Genomic DNA, 24,758 nt, shown 5'->3' with positions numbered 1-24,758 from the left:
AATAAAACACACACATACAAGATGAAAATGTGGAGATGTACCTTACCACCTGTTTTGACTTAAAACAAAATAATGTTTTGAGATTTCTTAATGTTGGAACAGTATATAGATCAGCACATAAGGCTTACCATCTTCACCGACCACTGAATAGTTCAATGGAAAACAGAAAGAAATGATAAATTATTCACATGAAACCATAATATAGAAGATGCAATAACCCATATATTTTTATAATATTAAAATAAATCATGTGCATTTCACAATCCAAACAATTATGCCAGAAAAACAACTTTAAGCATATTTTTGGAAAGTAAATTATTTGCAAATAAAAACATACACTAATGATAATGGGCAGATATTTTGTATATGCAACTAAAACTCCAAAGTAATTGCAATCATTCTATCAGTAATCATGTATTTTCTTCTTTAAAAGAGAAGTTTTACATAAGTGGATTTTGCTTATATAGCTCCTGATTCTCAAAACACTAATATTTAAAAAGTTGACTATAAAAGATCTAACATTGGCCATTTTAAAAGTACCAGTAATCTTACATAAAGTATTAAAAATGGAGTGCTCTTCCCAATGCATTAAATAAAATACCATCATCTAAACTAAATTGTTATAGTTCAAAATACTGTGTTGAATTTAAATATAGGTTTTAGGTGAGGGTAATATTTCTACTTTAGTTTTAAGGTGCTTTTTAAAAATACAGACACATTAATAAACACATTATCAAATTTATAAATGAGTCGCCCAGATTCAAGTTTCTCATATGCATTTCCTAATAAGTATATGGGTTGAATTTTGCTTTGATATTATAGCTTCTATTTTTCAGTTTTATTCTGAAATCCATATGCTTGAAAAGCAACACTAAACATGTAACTGCAATCTTTAGAAAATTTGTTAAAATTTATTCTTTCTGAAAATATGAAATGACATAGCCAGAGTACCCTCATAATTATATATATTGTATATGTACATATAACAAATATAACACACATTCTGTGGGTTAGCAGGGTTCTGCAACTGGCACTACATCTACCTAAGATCCCAACTAAACATAAAATATGCAAATGTGCATGTATGTATACACACACACACACACACTCTCTCTCTCTCACTCTCTCTCTCTCTCTCTCTCTCTCTCTCCGTGACCCATACACACAGGAGAGCTTTACAAAGTTAAACTTTCATGTTCATTGCATTTGTTTAGCAGTCTCTAAAATTTTTCTTTCCTTGTTTTTCTTTTTGTGTGTGTGTGACAGAGACAGACAGAGAGAGAGACAGACAGACAAACAGGAAAGGAGAGAGATGAGAAGCATTAATTCTTCATTGCAGCACCTTAGTTGTTCATTGATTGCTTTCTCATATGTGCTTTGATGGGGGGGTGATACTAGCAGAGCAACTGACCCCTTGCTCAAATCAGTGACCTTGGGCTAAAGCTGGTGACCTCGGGGTCTCGAACCTGAGTCCTCTGCATCGCAGTCCGACACTCTATCCACTGCGCCACCACCTAGGTCAGGCTATCTTTCCTTGTTTTCTAAATCATAGTGCTTTATAGAAGTCTGGGGAATGTCACATAAAATTTCACATAGACTTTCACATAAAAATATGAATTTTAATAAATAGCTGACAAAAAATATCTACCCCTTATCTGATGAACTGGACATATATAGTAATGGTTATAATGATAAGATGACATATGCTATCCATCATTTTTCCAAATTAAGCTTAACATTCTTTAGACTGTCAGTAGTTTCAGGGAATAAAACCACAACTTTTTGTGACAAAATTCCTGATGAAATTTAATGATTTAAATTTTAAAAAGATATTCATGCTCTTCTTTAGGTGTTATTAAAATAAAATTATGTATAGGACAAGAGGAAAAATACCTAAGGTGAGAGAAAAGGGATCTTTTATAATTTTCAACCAGCTAAATTTCTAAATGATACAAATTTTCTTTCTAGTTTCTATACTAATGTTTTAGAAAAAACATTAAGATAATTATAACTGAAATATCAGATGTTTCAGTGTTTAGCTAATCAAATTTTGGTGATACAAAAAACTCAAGTTCTTTGTAAAAATATTAGAAATATATAAAGTAATTCATGTTCAATACAGAAACATCTTACTCTCATATGCAATTATCTTATACTTAAATAACTAGAAATTTTCACATACCCACTAGACATTAAAAAAAAAACACAAGATAGTTAAAAAGAAAGTCAGCCAATTAATATTATTAGATGTATTTCATTTAAAGATAGAAAACTTCTAAGAATTGAACTCTGCATAGAGAATAGCTTACAAAAATGACTCTAGAAGTCTGTAAGATCCTGAATAACTTAGAAAACATGGACTTAAAGAGAGAGAAAGAGAGAGTACTCAGTAAGCTCATGAAATAGTTATAGAGTAAAAATTATTCATTTCTGTATTACATAATTAAGTTTAGGTGTGTACCCAATATCCACTACTTGGTGTAACAAAAGGAAACTGTAGACTCCCATCACTCAGAAAAGGTCTACTGGTATAATAGTCAAATTAAAAAACCACTGGTCCAATATACCATTTCTCATATATTTAAAGGTAATGAGAATTGTGTATACTGTACTATGTTTTCATTAAGAAATTAAAAAAAATTATAAATTTTTAGAAAAGCCAAAAAACAGGTATTTAGGAAAAATAATGTAACAAGCATAGCTCAAAACAAAGAGGTTTTATTTCAATATTACAACTCACCAGCTTTAAGTTAAGATTAATCATTTCACAATATATGTAGATCAAACCATCATGATGTACACCTTAAACTTCAGTGATATATGTTAACTATTTCTCAATAAAACTGGAAAAAATAATGGTTATAAAAATATTGTTTTTACATAAACACCTGGGGACTGAAATTATTTTAACAAATTTACTTGGCTGGCTATTTTAATGGAAATATAAAAAGGGCCTAGAAGTGATTTATAAAGATTAGTGAGTTTTCTTTTCTGTAAAACATATAGGAATGTTGTTGAGAGTAGATCCAAAGAGTTGCCATCACAAAGAGAAATTATTTTTTTCTTTTTATTGTAGCTATATGAGGTGATAAATGTTAATTAAACCTACTGTGGTTCTCATTTCACAATATATGGAAGTTAAACCATCATGCTGCTCACCTTAAATTTGTACAGTCATGTATATAAATTGTTTCTCAATAAAACTGGGGGGGAAATCTTTAACATTTACTTTATAAGCTTAATGTATTCAAATTAAGATCATGTAAAAACACATAGTGTAGCTTCTTAAAGCTTATCTTCTTTTTGGATTTTTCTATTTTGAGAAAATTCTTAGGTAGAAGAAAAACTTCTCTTTGGGTTACTTTTTAAATATATCTAACCTATCAAATATCAAAAAGAAGCAAATTTCTCAACACCAAAACTGAAATGAACTTTCCTTCCTGCTCTTTCCTCCAAACCTCTAATTGGTTTGTCTGTCATATTTTCTATTTTGCGTAGCATTTCTTTCTTTGTCATGATAAATAATTTCTTTTAAGATTTTATTTATTCATTTTAGAGAGGAGAGGAGGGGAGGGAGAGAGGGAGGAGAGAGGGAGGGAGGGAGGGAGAAGGAAGCATCAACTCCCATATGTGCCTTGACCAGGCAAGCCCAGGGTTTCAAACCGGCAACCGCAGCATTCCAGGTCGACAATTTAGCCACCGCGCCACCACAGGTCAGGCCAAATAACTTAAAAAGTGGGAGGATTTTGGCTTTCTGGAACTAGGTCCTCCAAAAAGAAAACAAAAACAAAAAAAACCAATATACTAACATTTAAAATTAAAGCAATAGCCTGACCAGGTGGTAGTACAGTGAATAGAGCGTCGGACTGGGATGAGGAAGGACTCGGGTTTGAGTCCCCGAGGTTGCCAGCTTGAGCACAGGCTTATCTGGCTTGAGCAAAGCTCACCAGCTTGAGCCCAAGGTCACTGGCTCGAGCAAGGAGTCACTCGGTCTGCTGTAGCCCCATGGTCAAGGCACATATGAGAAAGCAATCAATGAACAATTAAGGTGTCACAACAAAAAACTGATGATTGATGCTTCTCATCTCTCTCCATTCCTGTCTGTCTGTCCCTATCTATCCCTCTCTCTGACTCTCTCTCTGTCCCTGTAAAAAAAATAAAAAATATAAATATAAATAAAATTAAAGCAATATGTGGAAGTAAGATAAATAATGCCCAAAAGATGCTTTTAAGTTGTATAATAATAAAAGCCTATAAATTTTCCCAGTAAGCTTTCCTCTCCAGGGCTCACAGTTCCAATTGCCTAAACTGTTTTTCACAGAATTACACTCACTTCATATCCCATCACTATACTGTGTAGAGCAGGGGTCCCCAAACTACGGCCCGCGGGCCACATGCGGCCCCCTGAGGTCATTTATCCGGCCCCGCCGCACTTCCGGAAGGGGTGCCTCTTTCATTGGTGGTCAGTGAGAGACGCAAAGCATGGCATCGCTCACATACAGTACTACTTCCAGTGACGTGGGATGCACGCCTCACGACTCCGGAAGCACGTCACATCACTTGTTACATCTAGCACTGACAAATATGGAACCGGACATTGACCATCTCATTAGCCAAAAGCAGGCCCGTAGTTCCCATTGAAATACTGGTCAGTTTATTGATTTAAATTTACTTGTTCTTTACTTTAAATATTGTATTTGTTCCTGTTTTGTTTTTTTACTTTAAAATAAGATATGTGCAGTGTGCATAGGGATTTGTTCATAGTTTTTTTTATAGTCTGGCCCTCCAATGGTCTGAGGGACAGTGAACTGGCCCCTGTGTAAAAAGTTTGGGGACCCCTGGTGTAGAGTACTGTACCTGGGCCCCACAGACTCAATGTGTAGAACACAGTTATACAAAAATATGGCTACTAAACAGTAATTTCTCATGATTTATGTAACAATATTTAATGTAGTCTCAATTACCATAGAGAAGAAAGGTAAAAAAGATAGGAATTAATTCTACCCTCAAAATCAGGCAACAGAAATCCCAAATATGATTTCTGTTGCCTGTTACCTATAAGCATAATGTATGCTCATTCACAGGGACTTTTTAAAATGTCACTAATTACCTATAATATCACCCACATACAGAATTATGTACAGCAGATGCAAAAGAGTTCATTTCCTTATTGGAAAAAAGGAAGTCCAAAAAGGGACATGATACACTAAGACATTTCTGCTGCATTACTGACATCAGTTAAGTGTGTCATACCGTTTTAATGAGGATTTAGATAATAATGTAGTCTTGCCCAATTAATATATCTTGTTCTATATGTGGCAAAAGAGAAACTGAACTAAAGCAACTTGAAGATGGAAAAGGCTACAAAAAAAAAAAAAAAAGAAATGAGAGAAAAGGAAGAAAGAAAGGAAGGACAAATAGGGAGGGGAGAAAGAGCAAGAAGGAACCCAAGCACAGTATATTACTGTTAATGAGTGATTAAACTTCATCTGACACAGACTCTGAGTTCTCATCTGTGCGTTGTCACACCTTTGGTTTTCATAGATGCAGACAAATATCATAAATGCATCTAAATTATGAGCTATGACTATTACAGACATGCCCTTAATATCAAACATAAACAAGAAAAATTAGCCTAACATTGTAGTATGACAGTTGTTGTTAAGAAACAGTTTAATATTTGCTTTTTACTATTCCAAATTTTTTCATTTCCAGAGTATTTTTAGTTATAAGTAAATGCCAAATTAGTTATAAGGCTGGCCAATTTTAAAAAAGGAAAAAAAATTCTGGTAAACAAAAAATACCTTTTTTTTTAATTCAAGAAAAATTCTATGTAAACATTACTCCATAATATCTACTATTTTTATAGGCTTTATAATTTACAAACTATCTTCTAATATGTTATCTTAATTTGATCTACATACTTGATATTTAACATGCCTATCTTTAATTTTTTACTTAACTATTGGAAATTGTGTTTTATGCTTCTAAAAGTAGGGCAATTAAAATTGAACTTGATTTCATCAATAAAGTAATGCTTTATAAATTGGCAGTCATCATTAGTGACAAATTACTACATGAGTAACTCCAGTGAAAAATTACTGAAAGTCTTAAAAATGTAAATACATTACAAGACAATGGTGGACATATGATTTCACATAAACAAAAAATAGCTAATATGATTGTACCCAGCACCCTCTTTATAATACCATTCTTTTATGGTTGAACATTTCAAATGTTTATAAAGAGGAGTTATTTTTAACTTGAGGGCAGCTATACTTAATTCTGTGGTGTTTTTAAACTATACATTTATAGGAGAGAGAGCCTTATAATGAGGGTGGAGAGTATTAAAAGCCACACTACACACACAATAGGCCATCATGCATTTTAACCCGTTATTAAACTTACCCCTCTTTTGAGGCTTCTGAAAGAAGGAATTCTGGGCTTCCCTGTTTTTATTTCATTCATACAATAATGCACGGGCTCAATGGAGAATGTGAGAAACTGGGACCCATTAGGAGTACTGGATGTGAATAAACTAGTAGGGGTTAAGGGTGGGGACTGTGGCTAATATGGAAATAAAGAAAGGAGTCAATAAGCCAAATGTGCATAGTCTTTTTCTAAATGAAAATTCTATTTTTGGCAACATACTTTTCACAAAATATATCTCAAAGTTTTCTATAAAATTATTGTAGAAAGTTAACATAGTTTTGCTAAAACTATCATTTTAAAAAGTCAAATATACTTTTAAAAATGTACCATTACATTTTATCAGTTTTTATAAACTGACAGATTAGAAATAGAGTATACAAATTATGTTAGTGAGAGCAATATGACCTAGATTTAAAACAGTCTTCTGATTTTCAGAATATTAGCACTACCTGTACTTAAGCTGTATCCATCAGAGATAAAGGCAGCAGCTACAGTTAAAGTTATCAGTAATAGGCAATGTCTACTAAAATGTGAAAACTGTAACTGATTATCGCAAATAGGCAAAAAATATTTCATTACATTTGTGGCTTTCCTCTCAAACTGTTTCTATTTCATCCTTATTGCACTTCGTTTTTTAAAATTTTGATATTCCTTGTTTATATCAGCTCTCTTAGCTACTCTGATCTGACCTAGTCTTACCTCTCAATTTCTCAATTGGATATTACTAAATATTAAATATTATTAAAATTTTCTCAACTGGATGTTATTAAAAGCATGAATAAAGCTTGAGTTAACTATAATTGTGCTTTTAAAAATATAAGTATATTATAATTTGATTTAAATTTTATCTACATTCCTGTCAAGATCTGAAAAATGTATTAAAATAATCATGTATGCTTTACTAAATACAGACATCAAATTAGAAGTATATATCAATTCTCCTACCAATAGGATACTATTATAATCGCTAAATTGTTAAGATAGATTAAGTACTCCTCTATTCCACCTTGTTTATCTGCTGAGCTAGATCTATCGAAAATAAACAGCACCTCAAAAGACAGGTTCCAACAAGAAGAGTGAGAGATTTTCTTGGTAAACTAGAGATTTTTTAAACTTCAAATAACCACAAAAGTTAAACCCTTCCCATTAAATATTCACATGGATGATAAAAATAACTTTATTAGTTTGATCTAAAAGAGCTAATTTGCCAGTTATTACTGCTGTGGTCAATCATTCTTTCCAACTGAGAACTGCAATTTTAGTGTTCATATAGTTAGATCATAATGCTTCCTTAAAAATTCAGATTAAAACTATATACAAATAAAATTTCAAAAGCATATAATTTAAGAGATATTTAACAACTTATTATTTTACTCATTATTAAGTGGTGATAAAATGTTAAATCCAGAAATGTTTTTACTATAAAGGTATAAAACTGTTTCTAATAAATGAAAATTAAATGAATGATTCAAAATACTTATTTTTCTATTGATAGTAAACGATTACCCATTCGATATCTAACATTGATTTAAATGACACACTAAAACAAAATTATTAGCAGAGAAGAACTTCATGACTTTTACCTTTGGCTTCTTTCCAAAGAGCCACAACTTGCCCTTGGCCTTTCCAACTGTGGTTTTGGCATCCACCTTCCCACCTTCCTGTCTGGATGTACTGATAGTCCCATCAGAAATGGTTCTATAAATATGCTGACTGTAATCTTCAAATGGAAAGTCTCCTGGAGGTTCAAATCCAGATTTGAAGGAATCTACTACCATTTGAGAGTCCTATACACAAGAAACACGTTTCAAAAACCATTCCATTTGTTCATATCCATATTAGTTTTCAAAACTAATCCGTTAAGGAAAACGAAAAATAAAAATTTAAAGAAATGATTCTACAGTAATCATTTAAGGGTTAAAGTAAACAATTTCATCCTGTAAATATGTAATAAATCCTATTTTAATCCCAATAGAAAAACATTAATTTACAAACAAATTACCACTCTATTAATTTATATTATTCATGAATGTTTTCACTCCATAGCTTTACCCCACTGAAATTCATCTGAGGATTAGTTAGCTGATAAGAAAGATCTAAAAAAAAAAAAAAAGAAAGGTCTAACTAACAAAAGGTATATAGGAAAAGGTTATTCCCAAGTAGAAAATACAAAAAAATATTAAATTCATACTCAGGAATATAATAGAGTAATGAAGAAAGATCTCACAAATAGTACTGAATACAGAAAGCAACTCTGAAAATATAAGGTTCAGTACAATTTACCTAAAAATTTTAAACTCACCTAAGTATGATATAGTGTTTTTGGACATACATACTCTATCTGAATATTCTAATGGTACCTTAAAGTCATTTTTTCCCAACAGAATACTTTATTCCTATAAACGTCTCCCAAATCCTAACCCCTCTCTCTCTCCTCTTTTATTCTCTATTTCTGGTAATAGTAATTTTGCCTGTCAGGTAGTTGAAAGTCATCCTTAAGTAATACCTTACTTTTGTCACTAATGCCACTCCCATCAATCATATGCTAAAGGGTAAGAAGAGTGAGAGAGGAGGAGGCACCTGGCTCTATTTGTAACTTGGATCCAGACATACCAAAATACAAATGTACCTTTGAATTCCCAATTAAAGAACCCCAAAATTCTACTTGATTTTAAAAATTTAAGTCAGAACTAACTTTTACAGGAAGGATTCTAATACAACCAACTTGCTGCGAAGACTAATATATGTGGTATATATATATATTCAGTCATTTAATCAACACTCACTGAGTAATGACTAGATACAAGACTGCTAGACCTTAATCAGATAGGATGTGATTACATATATTTCCTCAAAGGAAGCAGGACTATGTGGTTCCTTCTCCTCATAATGCCCTGCTTCCTTTCTCATGAGTCATCAATGAGACCCTACCCATGCTTCAAAATCTCGGTGAAATGCCAACTCTTACAACTGTAAATCTGTCTGAGCATCTTCTATTCTACACTTTAATTAGGCTAATCGTTTCATAAAATTTGCAACATGGTCACAGCTTTGTTACACTCTTGGAGTATAATTAAAAATTAGTGGGGGCAGGAGAGGAAAGGGTAAGAATTTTTCTTTGAAACAATTAGAATTTTAGTATTTATAATGGTCCTTACAGCCCAAAGGAGTCCAATCTATTGCCAGACATTTTTCTACAGAATATAATTTAGAATCAAGTACCTAATCAATTTCTTCATCCCTTTTCCAATTCATTTCTCTAACTTAAACTGCAGACCTAAAACAAATCTATTTATTCAAATATAATTATATAGCACTTACTCTTCTTTCATCAACTGATTTTGCTGCAAGAATCATTCCTTCCAAACATTTTGAAATGATAGGAATAACTTTGCGTTCTGAGTCTGCAAATCCTCTGTAACACTCGCTGAGTTTAATAGTCCTTCGTTCATCCATTTCTTGTAGTTGCTAATAATTGACAATTAAAAACACACAAAAAATAGATCTTACTTTTCATTCTGAAGCAACCCCCTCAAATAATACTGAAGTTCTACCCTAATAGTTACATTGTTATTAATGCTTTTTAACAAGTGCTATAGACTCACAATACATAAAACTTGAGGTCTATTAAGCAGCAAAAGAAAAACTAAAAACAGGTAACACTGGTGGTGTTCAAACCTTCTAAAGCAGTGGTTCTCAACCTTTCTAATGCCGTGACCCGTAATACAGTTCTTCATGTTGCGGTGATCCCAAACCAAAAAATAATTTTGGTGGCTACTTCATAACTGTAATTTTGCTACAGTTATGATTCAGAATGTAAATACCTGATATGCATTATGTATTTTCCGATGGCTTTAGGCGAGCCCACTGGGGTCGCGATCCACAGGTTGAGAACCACTGTTCTAAAGGGACTCCCAACAGGCCACCTACTCTTTGACTCATACAGCCCTCACCTTCCTTTCATTCTGTAGCCAGAGCAGTTGTTGCTATTAATATTCCCATGAGAGGTTTCATCTGAAGACAGAATTTTGTTGCTTCTTTTTTCCTTTTTAAGCAATTAGCCTATAACATACACAAGTCTGAGACATGTAAGCCCTTAAAAGTTACTGCAGAATACTTTGGTAAGAAATGCTGGACAAAGGATCCACAGTTGACTGCATAAAACAAGTACCCAGACGCATCATAATCTATAGTTCAGATTGTTCTCACTCTAGAGGGTTGGGGGCACAAAAGGTAAAACAGTAAGCCACAGGCAGGTCAAAGTAGTACACATATGGAGTGCTCACAATTCAAAAATTCATTGGTGCACGCCACTAAGAATTACACTGGTACACAAGAAGCCAAATAACTTACAAACATTTTTTGACAACTCCTATTTGCCAACACTGATCTTTCTTTCTCCTGGGAAACAGCCACACTGATCAAACCCCCAACTCTAATAGCCTTCATACAACTTTTCCTCTTTAATTACTTCCCAAAGCCTGGGAATTAATTTTGAGACCTGAAATTTCACAAAAGAACTATTCCCATCACCAAAAATGGCAAGACTGCTCCAGAGGAAGGTCTAAATAAAAGGATCAAGTCCAAAACACAAAATAGTTGATTTCACAGTTAAAATCTCCCAAGAATATGAAGACTTGGTTAGTAAGCCTAGAAAAGTGCGACAGAGTGAGGAGGCGCAGGATAGACATCCTGGATTAAATAACTGAAATCTGATACCCAATCTAGTCCTCCACCTCTCACTATGCTTCCTTTATACATCTAATTTGCCTTACCAAAAAAAGTATATTTGAGCTGACACTCTTGCCACATAAACACTGCTCTCCTAGATACTACCTCTTTCAACACCACTTCACCAAATCCCTTTTCTCTAATTTCTCTTTTTTCTAGAATAGGAAGTAACATAATTTAACCCTCATGGAATTTCTGTGGTCTTTACCTAAGGGCGTTTGGCAACTGCCATCATCAGTGAGGATGGATGGGATTTATAAGCAAGCTCATGGCCTGTTACATTTATGATCTGGCAGCTAGAAATGACAAGCAGGCAAAAACTAGACTAGCAAACACATTTTATAAGATTTACTTCTGCACCTAGACTAGGGACAGTGATTCTAGAATAGCGTCAGAAAGCTACATTTCCATTCTAGGTGAGCAGATTACAATATACAATTCCAATGAACTAAGAGATAACACATTTTTCTAAAAGTTATATGAAAACTAGATGGATAAAACAATATACAATTCCAATGAATTCCTCCTTTGTCATGTAATACTTAATGATACAGCATTAAAATTTACCTAGAAAATGTCACTGTTTTAGTGAACTGTTTATTATACTAATAACTATATAGGAAAATTATTTATTTCAAAGTTAGGAAAATTTAGTTTTCAGAACTATAAAGAAATATCACCAATCTTAATGATTAGTGAATCTAGAAACACTCTTATTAATGCTTGAAAGTTAAGTTTTACATTTAAAGAGTAACACTTCAAACTCTAAAACTAGATTAATTTCATATATGTAAATTTTACCTTATAAATCTGAGGAATCACTACGTAGAAATGTTTGTGTTGTTCCCCATTAAAGTTCTGTAATTGTGCAGCATACTCATTTTTATTTTCATCAGCCATGTGTGTACGCAGATTCAACTGCTGTTTAGCCTAGAGGCAAATTGGTCCAAATCATTATTAACAAAAAACAACTGCCAACTGGACAAATGCCAATGATTCTGGTATACTGTCAAAAAAGCTACATCCCAATACTAGGTGAGCAGATTATAATATACAATTCCAATGAACTAAGAGCTAATACATTTTTATAAAAGTTATACTAAACCTAGATTTTCTCTAACTACTTATATCATTTAAAATTTAAGGAGATGTTTGCAGATCTTATAGCCACAGCAGTCTCCCTATCGCAATATTCCCTTTCTCTTATTGCAACAGTACCCCCCTTGCAATAATCCATTCAAATAAAGGTTCTCCTTACCAAATTGAGATTGTTAAAAAATAATTTTAATAAATAAAAACATTATGGCTTGAAAGAATAAGCTTTTAATCAGAAGAGAAAAACAGCATCAGGAATATTTTAAAACAGAACATAAGTATTAAAACATTTCATTAAACGTAACACACTTAAAACCAACTCAGAACCACAGTAAAACCAAAATGATAAAAAAGCGATTCTGGATAAGGTAATTGTCAACAATGATTTTCAACTTTATATGAAACCACTGGTACTTTAAGAAATGCTTATTAGAATATATTTCTGTTCATTTCCAGCTCTTATAGAAATGCTTTTCATATGGGTCATATTAGTATCACTTACAGTCATGAGAATGTTAGAGTAAAAACAACACAAATCATTATATGGGAAGATTATTAGAGAGGTATCTAAACAAAATTCTCAATTGTTTTAAGTAGAAAAACAAACAAAACCAAGAACTGAAAAAAGTTTTTCACAGTGTTCCTAAGAATAAATCATGTTACATGATGGTGCTTTGAAAATTATAAAGCACACTGCAAATACTTCATTATTCTAATTCTAGTCTCTAGAAATTTAGTCCCTGACCTCTAACAGTAGGTCTACAAGTCAGATCTTCTGAATTCAGAAAAAATACTGACCTATGCAAATAAATACATGGCAGAAAAGATCTCAGATAAGCCATTTATTCACATAAAAAATACATTTTCTACAGAAAAATACATTTGAGGTTCCAACCTGGGACCCTATGTATACAACACATTCATTTACTCCTTCCCATCTTGCCCCTCCTCTCATAAACTATGACAGAATAGAGGATTCCAAATGATTTCCTATCCATAATGGTTCTATCAGGGGAACACCTTTTGTTCCAAGTCACTGGCTGTGATTCCCAAGACCTAGAAAAAAGGTTCCAGCAGGGTATTCAGGAATACTGTATAAAGCTAAAATCATTGAAGCCTCCGCTAGCATATTCTGGGTTTCACATTTATTGCCTCAGTAGTTGCTAGAAACTAAAATCTCTAAAGCCTCCCCTAGAATTGACTTTAGCTTCAGTTACTGACTTTAGTTCTGGTTACTTCAGCAGAATTCCTCTACCCTCTAGTTCCTAAGGCAAATCCTCAAAGTTTTCCTAATTCTCTAGTAATTAAAGGGGTTGCAAATAAATCAACATTAAAAAGAAAGCAGGTTTGATTCCCAGTTAGGGTTCCGGAAGAGAGGCAATCAATGAGTACACAGCTGGATGGAACATCTGAGTGCAGCAATGAGTTGACTGATGTTTCTCTAGCTTTGTCTTCACCTCCTCCCTTCAAATCAATGTAAAAATTTTAAAAAATAAAATAAAAAGAGTACCCAAAGGAAAGCAGTCATAATGAAAGATAATCTGAAACTATTTCACATGTGGAACAGTTGAAGAAACACACCAGTTCATATAGGGGTAGAGAATCTACTATAAATATCTAAAACACTACCATAAGAAAAAATTAATTTGATTATTTTTTGGTACCTCAAAGTACTAAAACTGAACAGGGAGACAAGTGGGGTCAATATAATGAAAAGTTAGAAGTTGAAAACAATTGAACTATATGGAGACTATTATTTCTAATGACTGGAAATATCATTAGAAAAAGAAGTTATTAAAAATAGGGTAGACAATATAAACATCACAATTTACATTAGAAGACCTTTAAGATAATTGTATCCTGGAATGTATATGAATTTAGGCTTTTTTTTAATGTAAAGAAAATGGAAGGCAGAAAATAAATTATACTTGACCTTTGCACAACATAGGTTTGAACTACAAAAGTCCACTTATCCGTGAATTTTAAATAAATACTGCAAATGTATTTTCTCTTCCTAATGATTTTCCTACTAACATTTTCTTTTCCTCTAACTTACTTTATTATAAGAGTACAGTATTTAATACATATACATACAGAATATGTGTTAACTGAATATAGTTAAATTCTGGGGGAGCTGAAAGTTGTATGTGGGTTTTTGGCCTTGTGCGGGTTGGCACCCCTAACTCTGGGTTGTTCAAGGGTCAACTATAGTCTTTTCTTCCTTCTACTTTTTATTGTTCTGCTCCTGTAGAGAATAATAAAGTCCTAAGGAGGAAATACACTAATAGTGGGCCTGTGTTTGTACAAAAATGCAGAAGAGTAGCGTTCATCTATAATTGAAAATTCCAGTATTTCAGCAGTATCACTTTATCAAATATTCTAAGAGAAAGAGCATATAGCAGGGGACAAGAAAAAGCAGCAGCAGTTACAGGACTGCTCCCACCAGTTACAGGACTGCTCCCACATCTGGCCCAAAATCGGTAAGTGATGAGAGGTTTCCATTTTCCAAAATTAATGAATGAGTGAATAAACAAACAGCTAATACCCCATCTGACAGTTTTGTCATGTTTTCCTTCTGTGGAGCTGGGGAAGAACTGAAGCACACACATCCCCCCCAGCATACCCCATCAATACAACTTAGACTTTTCTAACCTATTTTGGAATAGAATAAAAGCTCATTTTTAATAGCAGCCACGATATCCATATGCATTCTGAATGCCGTTAAAACAGTACAATAAAATAAATTAACACATTAATTGCTTTTCCTAACCAATATGTATAATTTAAAGTATGCAAATATTTGTATATTTTAGATTTAGATAGAGTGCATCTTTTGGGGAAACTCTAATACCAACATCGATACTGCAATGACTTTCCACATGCAAGCAGAAATATTTTGATATCAAAGGCAATTTGGATTATTTCTTACCTTTTCAACATCTGCCTTGGTTGCATTAGTATCATTGTCCAGTCTTTCGTAACTCTGCTGTGCCTTTTCTGCCTCTCTACATTCTCTTTCAAATTTTCTTTTACTCTGTTAAAATAATCAAAATATCACACTGAGAAATGAAATTATAATTATCTAATTAAAATACTTTAAACATTGCCTGACCAGGTGGTGGCACAGAGGGTAGAGCGTCGGACTGGGATGTGGAGGACCCAGGTTTGAGACCCTGAGGTCGCCAGCTTGACTGCGGGCTCATCTGCTTTGAGCAAAGCTCATCAGCTTGGACCCAAGGTCCCTAGCTTGAGCAAGGGGTTACTTGGTCTGCTGTAGCCCCCCCCCCAAAAAATCAAGGCACATATGAGAAAGCAATCAATGAACTACTAAGGTGTTGCAACAAAAAACTAATTATTGATGCTTCTCATCTCTCTCCCTTCCTGTCTGTCCCTATCTATCCCTCTCTCTGTCTCAAAAAAAAAAAAAAAAAAAATTAAATATTGCCACTGTGAATTGTGTAGAACTGAACACTAAAAGTAAAATCTGTCTAAATTAGAAAGGAAATTTTACACTATTATAATCAATATAGGTGTTTTAAAAATCAAACATTATCAGTTGTAAAGAAAAAAAGAAATCCCAAGCATGACTGAGTTAATAATATTACACATTTCATCTCTTTTCAATAAGAAAAAAATATGTATTTTATAATTCTTAATAAGCTCATCTTCAGAACTTTTCTGTTTGGTGTTTTTTGCTTGTTTTATATATTTTGTTTGTTGGTTGGTTTGGGTGTCTGCTTGTTTTTTTTGTTTTGTTTTTTTTTTGGTGGTATCTCAATGTAGCTTACAGGTGGAAACAAAAGTGGTTTTACGTTGTTTCTTCCTGGTATCCCAGGAAATATCACCAGTCCAGAACTGGTCTCTGTTAAAAGTCTATATTTAACTCAAACTCCTATGACTTTGTATAAGCTATTCAAAACTGAGCCATGTGATAAATACCTTATTTCCCTTCCAGCATACTTCTAAAAAATCCTGTAGTTGCCTGACCACATGGTGGCGCAGTGGATAGAGCGTCAGACTGGGATGCCCAGGACCCAGGTTCGAGACCCAGAGGTCGCCAGCTTGAGTGCGGACTCATCTGGTTTGAGCAAAAGCTCACCAGCTTGGACCCAAGGTCGCTGGCTCTAGCAAGGGGTTATTCAATCTGCTGAAGGCCCTTGGTCAAGGCACATATGAGAAAGCAATCTATGAACTAAGGTGTTGCAACACGCAAGGAAAAACTAATGATTGATGCTTCTCATCTGTCTGTTCCTGTCTGTCTGTTCCTGTCTATCCGTCTCTCTGACTCTCTGTCTCTGGGGGAAAAAAAAAAAATCCTGTAGTTAATGGTCTTCTTTTTTATATTTTCTCAGTTTTGATGTACTCTTCTTTTATTCAACCCTACTTTCCCCAGTTCTTTAAATCTCTTCTTAGTTCATTCAAACACAATCAGAAGAACTGTATCAATTTTATGTTCCTGATAAAATCTTTCCCAAAGGCTTCTGCCTGCTGAAATTTGAACTGGTTACCAGACTCGGCCTGATGCATAGCTGTACCTTGAGATTTCCCTTCATTATTATCCTGGCACTCCTTTTTCCTCTCCCTTGATTGGAATCTCCCATTTCCAAGTTCCAGGCCTTCTTCCCCATTCTTGGTTCATTTCCTTATTTTGCTGAAACACAATCAGCTGTAGCTTTGTAAAAGGTCTGTGGGAGATAACTTTTTAAGGCTCCACGGCTGAAAATGCCTTTAATATCACTTCTAATTGATAAAAGCTTGGTTGGAGATTAAACTCTTTTGAGTAGGAAAATTGTCTTCCTCTAGAAAAGTAAATAGTATCATAACTCCACTTTTTTCTAGCCTCCTGATCCTTTGCATAAAATCTGTTTTATTTTTTCTCTCTGGACACTGGTAGGATGTTCTCTTTCTCATAGCTGTTCTGAAATTTCATGAAGGTATTATTGTTTTGTGAATCCACTGTGCTGGGCACCTGGAAAATTTTTTTCATCTACAAACTCATCTTTCTGTTCTGGGGAAATTTTTTTGAATTATTTTTGTCTTTCCATTTCCTACACTTTCTTTTCTTTTTAGGATGCTTATCATTTTGAAAATGAACCTATGGATGAGTCCTATTTTCCTAGAGTTTCTTTCATATTTTCAATCTGTCATTTAGCACTCTGAGATTTCTTCAATTTCACTGTTTCGTATGAGTTTTTCATTTCTGCTCTCACAAAGCTCTTTTATGTTCTTTGTATGTTCCTTTTTAAATAGTATCTTCTTTTTATTTCATGGATATAATATCTTCTCTATTTCCTTTGAGAATATTAATAACAGTTTTGGGTATTTTGCTTATTATTTTCGCTTTTTAATTCCTATTCCTTGCATAGTCACTGTTTGAAAGTTGCTTTTTTATTAGTATTAGTTTTGGTCCTGGTGTTTACATTAGATGTTTTCTTTCAATGGTGGGGATCCTTGCCTATCTGCTCTTATAAACTCGGCCAATTAAAGGGTGGGACTTGTGGATTACAGTCTTTTCCTCTAGGGCAGGGGTCGGCAAACTCACTAACAGAGCCAAATATCAACAGTACAACGATTGAAATTTCTTTTGAGAGCCAAATTTTTTAAACTTAAAACTATACAGGTAGGTACATCCTTATCGAGGTAGCGCTCACACATGGTATTTTGTGGAAGAGCCACAATCAAGGGGCCAAAGAGCCGCATGTGGCTCACGAGCCGCAATTTGCCAACCAGGGCTCTAAGGGTGATATGGCCAAGCAGTTTTCTTGGAGGAATCCTGGAATCCACATCTATAATGCTTTCCTCTCGGGCTGGTTAGATTCCCCAGATGAGACTCTTCCAATTTCTTGCCTGGAAAATACATCCTTACTAGTTACATTCTGAAAATTGCTCAGAAAAAAAAGCCGAGGAAGTCACTATTTTCTATTTACCAAATTCCCAAATTAGAACCAGTTTTTATATCAATTTCTTGTCTTGGAGACTATAAAACTATACAGATAGAGCAAATTATAAATCTAAACCTCCTAACTACAAGGTCAAAAGGTTTAAATTATAAGCCCTGTCCAGATAGCTTGGTTGTTCTGGAGTGCAGAGGTTGCCAGTTTGATTCCCCCATCAGGGCACATATAGGAGCAGCTCGATGTTCCTGTCTCTCTCTCCCTGCCTAGAAATAATAAAAGAAATAAAGAGAAAATAAAAATTTAAATTTCTCACAGGATACCTGCCTGCCCTCCTTTGACCTCCAGACAGAGAATAGTTTCTCTGGTTTCCCTTGGCTAGTGGGCAGAGATCCGCCTTTCACTAAAGGTTTATTCCTTCTAAGTTTCAAATGCTATACAAGAGTTTTAGTTCCAACCCTCCACAACACACAGAGATAAAAACTAATCTATTTCTGTTTGAGAATTAAAACCCAAGTCTTCAGCAAGGTCCTATAACCCACCATACCCTATAACCTCTGGCCCCATTTTTCCAATGCCGCCATATCACTTACTATCCCTCCTACTGCTCTGGCTGTTAGTTTATCCTTAGTTTCACACATTAAGAGGTTTAAAATAAGTTCTACTATGAGCTTAAAAAACAATAAAAACATTTTTGTTATTATATCTAGGTATTTATAGCCAAAGGCTTCTAAGTTAGCTCAGTTTACTATATACCTAAAATCAGACATAGCGCTCTCTCTCTCTCTCTCTCTCTCTCTATATATATATATATATATATTTTTTTTTTTTTTTGTATTTTTCTGAAGCTGGAAACGGGGAGAGACAGTCAGACAGACTCCCGATGCGCCCGACTGGGATCCACCCGGCACGCCCACCAGAGGCGACGCTCTGCCCACCAGGGGGCATTGCTCTGCCGAGACCAGAGCCACTCCAGCGCCTGGGGCAGAGGCCAAGGAGCCATCCCCAGCGCCTGGGCCATCTTTGCTCCAATGGAGCCTCAGCTGCGGGAGGGGAAGAGAGAGACAGAGAGGAAGGAGAGGGGGAGGGGTGGAGAAGCAGATGGGCGCTTCTCTTGTGTGCCCTGGCCGGGAATCGAACTGGGGACTTCTGCACACCAGGCCGACGATCTACCACTGAGCCAACCGGCCAGGGCCTACATAGCTATAATTTACATCAAATAAATATGCTCAAAAATGTTTTGTAAAATTCTTTAAATGCACTGTTTTGATTAGTATGAGCCACCAAATGAGACACACTTTATTCAAAGAAGTCAAAAATATCTGAGTACATATACCTGAATATGAATAATATACAGAACGTCACTTTTCTATGAAGATTAAGATTAAATTTCCAGTTAATTCTCTGAAACTTAGTTCAGAGCTATCTTTTCAAATTGAGTAGATACAGGTTACTAATCTTGGTGTAATTTGAAACTACTCACATGTGAAAGTACTTTTAAATCAGGTGTCATTATTTGTGGAAAAACTTACCTAATAATTTCCTTGCAACAGCAAAGAATCATTAATAAAACATTTACATACTCCTTCCCTGAAAGATATTTATCTTTACACTATGTGGAAATATACTCCAGAAAGGATTCTCCCTTCTTCATCCCTGGTATGGAAAACCAACCATTGCTACGCCCACATCCTTTCTTAGAAGAGCCCATTTTCTAATATAGAGACTAAAAACAGATGATACTTGCTTTCCCCACCTGGGGTGGGGTCAAGTACTCTAATCCTGTCAAAAGCGCCATTAAGGAAGTCTGCTGGGAGTTTTCTGGAAAAGTTTTCCTTCCCTGATAAAAAGAGACAGTTGGAAAAGAAATGCTCTTTTTCATGCTTCTGCATGCAGCTGAATGAGGATGTGGTACTTGGCTGTTTAGGTCGACTGTTGATTGTAGGGGGCAAGCCTCAGGAAAAAGCCAACATGGTCAAGATGGCAAAGAGAACAGACAGGAGAGGAAGCCTTTGTGACATCACTGTTCTTGATCACCTCTGAAACCGCTCCACTTTTGAGCCTTCTGTTACTTGGAGCTCCCTAAACTGATAGACCGGGCAACTCTGATGCTTCTATTTTCTTACTCTGATCTTTCCTTCAAGGTCCTCACACACTTGTCTCTTACATTCTCTTCTTAAAATGCCACTGCTGTCTATTTTGTTTATCTGATGGTTCATAACTGTGTTTTAAATTTTTTTTTTCAATTTTCAATACTCTATCACTAATTCAACCAGTCTCTCCCAGTTTTTTAAATCTCTTCCATTATTTCAAACATGTTAGAGGAGTTTTACAATTTCATTTTCTTGATCAAGCAGGAAGTCATGAAACTAGGAAATGGAATCCTTTACATACTTCTATGTAATGCACAGAAATTACACTTGTCTGCCTCTCTCACTAGACTGCAGGCTCCACAAAAACAAGAACCACATCATATATACTTTTGTACCTCCAGGACCTGGTACACATCAAGAATGCCCTTAATAAACATGAACTGAGCTGAACTCACCTTTATTTCATGGTATTGTTAATGCCTTAAAGCAGTGGTTCCCAACCCTTTTTGGGCCACGAACCGGTTTAATGTCAGAAAATATTTTCACGGACTGGCCTTTAGGGTGGGACGGATAAATGCACAAAATAAAATTATGCGACTGGCGTAAAAACTGTGGTATTTTTAAATATAATTGTCGAACTTACGAGACAAGCATCAAGAGTGAGTCATAGATGGATGTAACAGAAGGAATCTGGTCATTTTTAAAAAATAAAACATCGTTCAGACTTAAATATAAATAAAATGGAAATAATGTAAGTTATTTATTCTTTCTCTGCGGACCGGTACCAAATGGCCCACAGACCGGTACCAGTCCACAGCCCAGGGCTTGGGGACCTCTGCTTTAAAGAAATCTCTCCTACATTTTTTGATGCTTCTTTTTAATGACCCCTATAATTTTGCTTAATAACTGCCAACTGTTCTAAAGGCAAGTCAGCACATATTAACAGGAATGATTTGAGCCAACACCAGTTTGTTTGTTTGTTTGTTTTTCTGAAGCTGGAGACAGTCAGACAGGCTCCCGCATGTGCCCTACCGGGATCCACCTGGCACGCCCACCAGGGGGCGATGCTCTGCCCCTCCGGGGTGTCGCTCTGTTGCGACCAGAGCCACTCTAGCGCCTGGGGCAGAGGCCAAGGAGCCATCCCCAGCGCCCGGGCCATCCTTGCTCCAATGGAGCCTCGGCTGCGGGAGGGGAAGAGAGAGACAGAGAGGAAGGAGAGGGGGAGGGGTGGAGAAGCAGATGGGCGCTTCTCCTGTGTGCCCTGGCCGGGAATCGAACCCGGGACTTCTGCACGCCAGGCCGACGCTCTACCACTGAGCTAACCGGCCAGGGCTACACCAGTTTTTAAAGGAAGCAATGACTCAGAAGTGTAGGAGTCTATTTCTTTGTGCAGACGAAAACACAAACAATATCAGGTGGCAGATACTAAGGATGCTAGTTAAGGCAATTTAAAATTTAATAAATATAAATACTCCCTAAAAGTCTTACTGAAACCAATTAAAAATAAGATCAAAACAAAAATAAAGACAGACTATTAATATACCTAAGAATTCTCAATCAGCACTGATGATTAGAATCTGACATCAGTGACGGTCATATAGCAGAAATTTTTAAAAAGGAAAGAAAAAAGCTCAAAACAATGCATATACATAAATATTGCCAAGCATTTTCAAATTTGCTGTATGAATTTTCTTGGGCATTGTCACTGCATGAGAGTTTCGGTTGCTCTGTACACTAACAAACATCATTGTCAGTTGTCTTGATTTTAGACATTTAGGATATGTGTACTGATATACTATTATGGTTTAACTTGCCTAAAAAGGATCATTTTATAATTTTTCAACAGGCTCTTTGGCCAGAATAGCCACATTTGGAATGTGTCTGCTTAGGTTCCTAGTGATAATTTTTAGTGTTTTATGTTGTTTTTAATATCAATTTATAGAATATCAATTTTATATTATCAATATGATTTCTTGGAAATATAAATCATTTCATATCTTATGTTTCTTTAATATTTTCCCAATGAATAGCTCATTTTTTACATTCTTGCATTTTTTTTTTTTTTTTACAGAGACAGAGAATTAGAGAGAGGGATAGATAGGGACAGACAGGAACGGAGAGAGATGAGAAGCATCAATCATAAGTTTTCATTGATTGCTTTCTCATATGTGCCATGACCGTGGGCCTTCAGCAGACTGAGTAACCCCTTGCTCAAGCCAGCGACCTTGGGCCCAAGCTAGTGAGCTTTGCTCAAAGCAGATGAGCCCGCACTTAAACTAGTGACCTCGGGGTCTCGAACCTGGGTCCTCCGCATCCTAGTCCGATGCTCTATCCACTGCGCCACCGCCTGGTCAGGCCATTCTTGCATCTTTTGATAAGCAAATTCTTTTTTTAAAGAGGAAGAGAGAGAAACTGGGGTGGAGGAAGCAGGAAGCACCAACTCATAGTAGTTGTTTCTGGTATGTGCCTTGACCCAGGCAAGCCTAGGATTTCAAACCGACGACCTCAGCATTCCAGGTTGACACTTTATCCACTGTGCTACCACAGGTCAGGCATCAAAATTTCTTAAAAGACATCTACTTCATTAATGTCTTGACAGTGCTTTTTGTATTTAGAGAAATCTTTGTCACCTGACCAGGTGATGGCACAGTGGATAGAGCGTCAGACTGAGATGCGGAGGACCGAGGTTCAAAACCCCAAGGTTGCTAGCTTGAGTGTGGGCTCATTTGGTTTGAGCATAGCTCACCAGCTTGAACCCAAGGTCGCTGGCTTGAGCAGGGGGTCACGCGCTCTGCTGGAGCCCCCTGGTCAAGGCACATATGAGAAAGCAATCAATGAACAACTAAGGAGCCACAACAAAGAATTAATGCTTCTCATCTCTCTCTCTTCCTGTCTGTCTGTCCCTATCTGTCCCTCTCTCTGTCTCTGTCACAAAAAAAAGATATTTTTGTCTACTAAAAAAATTATGAAGGTATACTATGGTTTCAAATAAAGCTTCACATTTGAGTTTATCACTTATTACAGCTGCTGAAATATAGAACATATATTTGACATGATGATCTTCCTCAATGAATGTCTCTCAATTTGGATTTAACATGAATCAGAGATAGGCCACCAAGTTGAATCCTTGAAGAATTCATGATATATACAATTATGAGCAAAATAAAATTTCACTTTAAGTTGCTTAAAAAAATACAGTGCACATATGCATGAGTTTTTTACCTCAAACTTGAAAGTCCTTTTTCAACAACCACCAACTAAATTGATTAACATGAAAAAACTCCCTCCTGCATAATTTTCAAGGAATACAGTGTCCATCATAAAAATATGCAGGTAAAGAGTATACTGCATGCTAATCTGAGGGCTCAAAAAGAATATTAGTCTTATACTACAAAACAACATTTGGTAGAGCATTTAAGGAAACAACAATGTTCCATGTAGACACCTTGTTTTTCAAATAACTGTATGCCAGAACACTTTCTAAAAACCACATTAGCAAGTATCCTTGGAAAGTTTTTTAAGATTATTATGCTATTATAATTTTACCCTACCTACAGAGTATTTTATTTCCTACAACACGAACTATAACCAGCAGCCTACTACTAAAAACATTTACATTATTACAGAATCACTGAACTAGAAGAAATATTTAATATAATCTAGTACACTCCTCATTTTTCATATGCTAAAATGAGGTAAATAAAAATCAGGTGTTAAGTATAAAAGACAGACTAGAATTTAGGTTCTTTCAGTCTCAGTAAAATGGTCTTCTAAAATAAATCGCTATTTCCCTATTATTTCTATCCTGTATCAATATTTTATAGTAACTACTGCAATGTCAAAAAGAATCTTCCTAAATGTTTACAATTATTTGAATATTATAGAACTAATACAAGTATAGAATCATACAGAAAAAATGACTAAAAGATCTCATTTTCTATTTATACCAATGTCAAACTGTGAATGAAACATTGAGAAATAATAAACTCAAATAGATGTGAAGTATAAGAAAATTTAGAGCTAAACAAGTCTATGAAATTTTATGTTAACTATGTAACACTATAACTCACATTATCCATCTGTTTCCAGCACATGTCAAGATACTGTTGAGCTTTTCGTCCCTCTTGAAGATGCTAAAGATCATAAACCAAAAACATATATAAAACAAAAATTACATTTAAGTTTAAAGTATCAAAAGACTTTTCACTTTTTTATCAAGATATTATATAACTTTATTAAAATGTAATGCAATTTTAGTAAAGCAGAACTCTAATATTTTACAAGACATTATTTGAATACTTTAAATATAACCATTAAGACACATACAATCTCTAAGAAAATACATGACTGTCTTGAACAGAGGCTAACAAACATTTTCTATAAAGTATCACATAATTGTATCTTAGGCTTTGCAAGTCACAGGGTCTGTTACAAATATTAAACTATTCAACTCTGTGACATAACAGAATGCAAAAGCAGCCAAAGGCAAAAAATAAGTGAACTGAGTATAGGT

The 24,758-nt window shown here is 35.0% G+C and overlaps 1 protein-coding gene across 3 annotated transcripts in view; it reads right to left on the bottom strand.

Moving 5' to 3' along the window:
* The window catches only part of FNBP1L (formin binding protein 1 like), a 114,488-nt gene that overhangs the window by 16,123 nt on the left and 73,607 nt on the right, over positions 1-24,758 (bottom strand). For 2 of the 3 annotated variants that reach the window (XM_066268692.1, XM_066268690.1), the window contains exons 5-9: positions 24,316-24,378; positions 15,188-15,292; positions 11,965-12,093; positions 9,754-9,900; positions 8,016-8,219 (exon numbers count right to left, since the gene is read on the bottom strand). In XM_066268692.1, coding sequence (XP_066124789.1) covers positions 8,016-8,219; positions 9,754-9,900; positions 11,965-12,093; positions 15,188-15,292; positions 24,316-24,378 — 648 coding nt within the window. Of the gene's footprint in view, positions 1-128; positions 144-6,408; positions 6,568-8,015; positions 8,220-9,753; positions 9,901-11,964; positions 12,094-15,187; positions 15,293-24,315; positions 24,379-24,758 lie in introns of all 3 variants that reach the window. The other variant, XM_066268693.1, reaches the window with a different exon arrangement.

This window comes from Saccopteryx bilineata, chromosome 3 (assembly GCF_036850765.1).
Source record: "Saccopteryx bilineata isolate mSacBil1 chromosome 3, mSacBil1_pri_phased_curated, whole genome shotgun sequence".
Taxonomy (NCBI): domain Eukaryota; kingdom Metazoa; phylum Chordata; class Mammalia; order Chiroptera; family Emballonuridae; genus Saccopteryx; species Saccopteryx bilineata.
Note: the sequence above shows the minus strand (reverse complement) of the source record. Positions and strands in the feature narration are given on the sequence as shown.